The sequence below is a fragment of the Postia placenta genome (assembly GCF_002117355.1).
Source record: "Postia placenta MAD-698-R-SB12 unplaced genomic scaffold POSPLAscaffold_7, whole genome shotgun sequence".
Taxonomy (NCBI): Eukaryota; Fungi; Basidiomycota; class Agaricomycetes; order Polyporales; family Adustoporiaceae; genus Rhodonia; species Rhodonia placenta.
Genome location: NW_020169838.1, coordinates 665,462 through 672,218, shown reverse-complemented (window position 1 = coordinate 672,218; position 6,757 = coordinate 665,462). Strand labels below are relative to the sequence as shown.

Here is a 6,757-nt window from a genome sequence, read left to right as displayed (position 1 = left end):
GAAAACCTAAAAGCTGGGGGCATCCGACTAGATCTCACCGAAGCGATGGTGAGCAACGCTCAAACCTAAGGCTAGGGACAAGATAATATATTAGTTAGGTAAGGAAAAAGGAATACAACTGAAGGCTTACTGACCTAGGGACAAGAGGTCGAAACTGAGGTCCCTAGGGCAGCAGAGGCCGGCTTATATACAGGGGGAGTTTAGGGGAGGCTGTGCACACTGGTCCGTGCACAGCTGGTCTGTGCGCAGCATGCTGACGCGGCCCCGGGGGCCGGTGAGTCAGAGAGGCTGTGTCAGCGGAGCCCGAGCTGTGCCGCGCACTGCCACCCCATCTAATCTAATTGTACAGTAGATAACGACGCGTCCATATCCGGTATGTAGTACAGAGGTCGCGGGTTCGAGCCCGCGAAAAGGAAAAAATTACAAAATGGCTAGACGCCGTACCAACTCGTGACATTACCCCCCCCTCAACGGCGCATGACCTCATGCGAGGCGCCCTTGCCCATTTCCCACCCGGAGTGGCAGCATGCTTCAGTCAGCGGCGAAGGCATTGGCTGAAAGTTGAGACCCCCAAAGGTAGCCGCGTTGAGGCGACGAGGGGCGTTCGGATTCTTCCGGTGGAAGTCGGCTATGAGGGCCGGCGCATTCGCAACGTTGCGCGCCGGTTCCCATGATGTATGCGAGTCGTCATAACCCTTCCACTTGACGAGGTACTGCAGCTGACGCCGGAAGATTCTCGAATCCTTGATCCGCTCAACCTCGTACTCCTTGTCGCCCTCAACCTCAATGGCAGGCGGCTCCTCCAGCTCCCGGCCCGGGATGTCGCTACGCGTGTACTTGCTTAGCAGGGAGACATGGAATACCGGGTGCACCGGCACCGACTTCGGCAGGACTAATTCGTAATCCAGGTCTCCGAGCTTTCGCCGCACGGCATAAGGTCCGAGGCGCTTGGGACTGAGCTTCTTGCTCGGCTGTTTCAGCTTAAGGTTCCGGGCATCAAGCCAGACCTTGTCCCCCGACGCAAAGACCGGTGCCTCCTGCACGTGCTTGTCGTAGTACACTTTCATGCGCTCGGCGGACAGCTCGAGTGCAGAGCACGTATCATCGCAAATCTCCCTCAAGATCTTGAGCCGATCATCGGCTGCGGGCATCACAGACATCGGATTGATCCGAACCTGGATTTCAGGATTGTATCCTTGATGCAGGAAGAAAGGGGAGTGCCCAGTTGCGGAATGAACTCGATTATTCAGCGCGAATTCTGCAAGCGGTAGCTGTTTCGCCCAATCATCCTGCCTGTGGCTTGTGAAAGCACGCAGGTACTGCTCAATTTCCTGATTCCAGCGCTCGGTCTGGCCGTCCGTCTGAGGGTGGAAAGCTGTGGACAGCGCCGGCTCGATCCCTAGGCCCTTGTACACCGCATGGAGATACTTTGAAGTGAACTGGGGACCTCGGTCTGATATGACCTTGGCCGGGGCCCCATGATGCTTGAACACATCACGGATGTACAGGTCTGCCGCGCCTTCTGCTGTCAGGGTCTCATGACAGGCCGAGAAGTGGACCTGCTTAGTGAAGCGGTCGGCGGTAACCAGGATCGAGTCGAATCCATCAGACTTCGGCAAGCTGACGATCATATTGGTCGTGATGATCTGCCACGGGCGCTCGGGGATCTCGTTCGGCTTCAGCGGTCCCTGGGGCTTGGCTGGGAATGTCTTGGTACGGTTGCACACGTCGCAGGTGCTTACGTACTCATTGACGAATTTAGACATCCCAGGCCACCAGTAGTTCCGTGATACGAGCTCAAGGGTTTTGGCCCGACCGCCATGGCCGGCGATTGGCGAGTCGTGGTGGATTTTGACAATATCCCGCCGGAGCTCTGCGTTCTTTGGGACATATACGCACCCGCGGAACAATAGGAGTCCTTGCTCAGCATTCCACTCCTCCAAACCCCTTTGCAGCCGGGGCGGCCCGAGGTCCTGCACCTTTTCAAGTGCCTCGGCCACCTCCCGATCCTTCTCCGAACATTCCCTGATGCGCTTCAGAAGCGACTGATCTGCTGTCACCGAGGCATGACCGCGTCTGACGGAGGCGATGCGGAACCTCTCCGGTCGGAGGACCACCTGATCGGTGTTATCGTCCTCATCGCCGACCTGATGGTCTGATCGGTGTGACAGAGCATCAGCTTTTCCGTTCGACGTTCCGGCCTTGTGCGTGATGCGGAAATCGAAGCATGCCAGGAATAGCGACCAGCGAGCTTGACGACGCGTGAGATGCTGGGACGTGCGCCAGTACTCGAGGTTCTTATGATCGGTCACGATCTTGAACTGATTAGGTAACCCCTCGAGGTAATGGCGCCACTCTTCCAAGGCTTCGATGATCGCGAGCATCTCCTTGTCGTAGATCTCGTAGTTGCGCTGAGCTGAGTCCATGGCATGGGATTGGAAGGCGACGGGATGCCATTTGCCGTCATCCTGCTTCTGCATCAGCACACTGCCAGTGGCATATCCCGAGGCATCGACTTCGATGCGCGTTTCCTGGTGGGGATCGTACAGCGCCAGCACAGGGGTTGTGCCGAAAAGGCGCTTGAGCTCGTCAAATGCACGCTGCTCCTCTTCACCCCAGTGCCAGGGGTCATTCCCTGTGAGCCGGTCGAGTGGTCGCAAGATCTTGGCGAAGTCTTTGATGAAGCGGCGGTAGAAATTGGCAAACCCCCGGAACTTCTGAACGTCCTTTTTGTTCCGGGGTACCGGCCACTCATTAATTCCTTTCAGCTTCGCAGGATCCATCGCCACCTCATCGCCACCGAACACATAGCCGACGTAGTCGACTTTGGGAACATCCCATTCGCACTTTTCAGGCTTCAGGAACAGATCGTTCTCCTGAAGGCGGCAAAGAACCTCGCGTGTGACCTTTTCATGCTCTGCTCTGTTGGTAGAGAAGATGAGGATGTCATCCAGGTACACGAGGACCTTGCCACCGATGATGAGATCATGGAAGATCTCGTTCATCATCACCTGGAAAGTTGCGGGAGAATTGGTGAGGCCGAAGAACATTACCAGGGGTTCGTACAGTCCCCGGTTAGTCACGAAGGCCGCTTTCCATTCATCACCGGCCTTGATCCGGACGTTGTTGTATCCCCATCGGACATCGAACTTCGTGAAGAGCGTGGCACCACGGAGCTTATCTACCATCTCGGCGATCAGCAGCAAAGGGTAGCGATTTTTGACTGTGATCGCGTTCAACCGGCGGTAGTCCTGCACAGGTCGAAGTGTCCCTTCCTTCTTTTTGATGAAGAAGAAGGGGGACGAGATGGGGGACTTCGACTCCCGTATATAACCCTTTGCTAGTTGCTCTTGTAGGAACTTGTCAAGCTCCTCTTGTTCGTTGTTCGATAAGGGGTACACCTTCGAATGGAACGTCGAGTAGCCGGGCACGAGTTCGATTGCATGGTCGTACGGCTTCCTTTCGGGTAGCCATTCGGATGCTTCCTTCGAGAAGACTTTCAGGAACTCGTGGTACTGTTTAGGTACCGACTCCTCGGCGGTCTTAACGACCTTCTTCTTGATTTCTTCCTCAGCGAACAGCTGGGAGTATGTATGCCCTGCTGCGACGAACAGCTGGGGGGCGCCAGGAAGCGTGATGCCTTGCTCCCAGGCTTCGATCAAGTCGGCTTCGTCCCACTCAACGTCCACCAGTTCTTCTTCGGGTTCCGGATCCGGCAGTACCTTGCTCCGGCAGGCACCTACAGCCGACCGTTTGGACTTCGGCGAACACCTGCGCGCCGTGGGCCTGACCCCCGTATCACGCGCAGTCGCTGCTTGCTCCATTCGGCCAGCTTTCCTGGCACTGCACGTTTCAGGACACCGGGACAATTTGAGGGAACCTTCTTCCCAATCAATTTCGGGGTTGTGCTCGCGTAGCCAATCCAACCCGATGATCACATCTTCTGGACCGATGTCCGTGACCGTAAACACTGTTTTTTCGACGTGTTCTCCTATCTGCATCTGTAGCACTGCTACTTCCGAGATGCTTCCGTCCTTATTCAGGGTGCCGTCAATATTATAGAGCGGAATGGGCTCTTTTAGCCTCCGCGTCTGCACCTTATTCTCTACGATAAATCGCTTGTTGATAAACTTCGTGGTGGCTCCGCTGTCCACCATGGCGATTATGTCCTTGTGCCGTCTTTTCCCTTGGAGTCGAACTGGAATGTGAAAGTGCTGGGACCCCTGGTCCAACTCGTACACCATTGCAGAAGACAATACATCGTACTTGTTACATGATACTCGCGGCCCGACGCGTGCGGCACGAAGCGCGGACCGGATCAAAAACCCTCTTCCTTCATCGCCCGATAGTGCTCGAGCTCCTCGCGCATCGACTTCACCTGTGCCATTAAGTCCGCCAGCTCCGATTGCTCGGATTTCGCTGAAGCGGCACTTATCATTGCCGAGGGTGATGTCGTGACGGGGGCGCTTGTCGCGGCCTGGGTGGAACCCGAGGCAACTGTAGCCCGCGTGTTGGCGCGTTTTGTGTAAGGCTTGTCCTTACAATTGGGGCACTCGAATCGTCGGTACCCTTTCTTCCCACAGCCAAAGCATTCACCTGGGAAGTCGCCTTTTCCGACGGCAGCATTGATGCTGGCCGAAGCTCCATGTGACTGGGGCGCACCACCACGTGCCCCGCCGCGTCCTCGACCTCGAGCCGAGAAGAAATTGTTCAACTCAGGCTGACGGGCCCGGCTGATATCGAGGATCTGTTCGACCTCCGTGGCACGCTTGTCAGTGTCTTCCCACGTGGTGAACGTCTCGAGCTCGATTTTGCGGTAGATGCGGGAGGGGATGCCGCTCAGGTACTTGTCGTGTAGCTCCAGATCCCCGTACCCGGAGCGGTCCGCCGGACCCTTGAACAGCGCGGAGAACTCCGCAGCAGTGCGTTTTTCGCGGACTGACTTGTCCGCGCAGAGTTTGGCCAGCTCTACCTGGGCCGCTGCCTCATCATCGAGGTTGCCGAAGCGGGCTTTGAAAGCCGTGGCAAAGGCCGCCTCATTTGCGAAGGGGGTCGTTACTCCCTGAACACCGAGTTGCACGGATACGAGTTGGGCGAAGAATGGAGTGGCCCAGGTGCGGGCGTCACCGTCGAGCAGGCTTAGCGCAACCTGCACCTTGAGTTCAATGGTGGTCAATGACGTGTTGACCAGCCAGTAGATGCACAGCTGTGACAGGAACCTATCGCATTCGATGACGGTTTTGCCATCATATCGGAGGGGGAGGAGGAGCTTTAGGGTGTCCTTATCAGGGGGGGATGCTGGTGAGGACATTACCGGCGACGAGGGGGACGGAGGACTGCCCGCGGGCAAAGACGGCTGTTGTGACTGTCCGCCGGGCGAACTTCGAGAGGAGCGAGTGCTCGAGCGGCCTCGCGGCGGCGACGGCGGTGGAGGCGACGGAGGAAGTCCGGTGGCGGGGTGACGTACGACAGGGACTGGAGTCGAGGACGAGATTGCTGACGACGAGCTGGCCCAAGTAACCGCTGGACTGTTGCTGGGCTCAGGCTTCGGGTTCCTTTCCAACCGTGACCCCAAGGAGGACTGGGGGATTGTTTGAGGGGTCGCTGTAGACTGTGCGACTGCCTCAACTCCTCGAGGGAGACTGGGATCTCCTCGTGCTTGACCTGTACTGGTGACAGGCTGGGGGATACGGGTGCCTGGGGAGGCAGGTCGGGAAGGGACGGGAGTGACATGGCGAGATGTGGATCTCGAGGTGCCAGCGTATCGAAGTGCCGGGCCGCTGGGGTGCTGGACTCGTCGGATGGGCACGTAGCGCCCTTTGTCGGTAGTGATGGATCGCGGAGTGCAGTTAGGGCACGGTTGTCGATCACAGATGAAGAAGGGAGCTTGATTCCCGTCACTCTCAGGGTCGTCGCGGGAGACATCGATTTGCTCCTGGGTGTCGAAGGTGTGCTCAAGTCGAGAGCAGTCGAAGAATTCGTCAGCCACGGTGATGGGGGGAGGAAGGGGAGGTGCGCGTGCTACGAAAGGCCATGTTAGACTAGCTTACACCTACGGCGCCCGAGGTAACACTAGGGTTCGCAGTTCACGTGGGGCCCAGTACTGCTTTTGGCTAGTATGCAGCAGGAACCTAATCCATGCGTCCGTGAGGACAAGTACCGCCCACTGAAGTGCAGGTACTGAAGAGTTCGTTCCCTAAGTGGTGGCGATGTATCGTATGCTATCTATGTATTGTAGGGTATAGTAAGGGTGCGCACCACCCAACCTGTAGGAAGTGTAGAGTGAGTGTTGGTGTTCCGAGAAACGCCAGCAGCTATGGGGAGTTTCGACCTAATGTCGCGACTTGAGGTCAAGCGACAGGGGAAAACCTAAAAGCTGGGGGCATCCGACTAGATCTCACCGAAGCGATGGTGAGCAACGCTCAAACCTAAGGCTAGGGACAAGATAATATATTAGTTAGGTAAGGAAAAAGGAATACAACTGAAGGCTTACTGACCTAGGGACAAGAGGTCGAAACTGAGGTCCCTAGGGCAGCAGAGGCCGGCTTATATACAGGGGGAGTTTAGGGGAGGCTGTGCACACTGGTCCGTGCACAGCTGGTCTGTGCGCAGCATGCTGACGCGGCCCCGGGGGCCGGTGAGTCAGAGAGGCTGTGTCAGCGGAGCCCGAGCTGTGCCGCGCACTGCCACCCCATCTAATCTAATTGTACAGTAGATAACGACGCGTCCATATCCGGTACTGTAGTACAGAGGTCGC

General features: G+C 56.9%; 1 protein-coding gene across 1 annotated transcript; it reads right to left on the bottom strand.

Annotated features, from left to right (window-relative positions):
• Positions 1-4,318: 4,318 nt before the first annotated feature.
• POSPLADRAFT_1143165 (hypothetical protein) lies at positions 4,319-6,190 on the bottom strand (the record flags this gene model as incomplete). Its single annotated transcript, XM_024485524.1, has 2 exons — positions 4,319-6,041; positions 6,132-6,190. Coding segments are annotated over 2 exons (1,782 nt in total), but the record flags the coding sequence as incomplete, so codon positions are not given.
• Between the last annotated feature and the right edge of the window lie 567 nt (positions 6,191-6,757).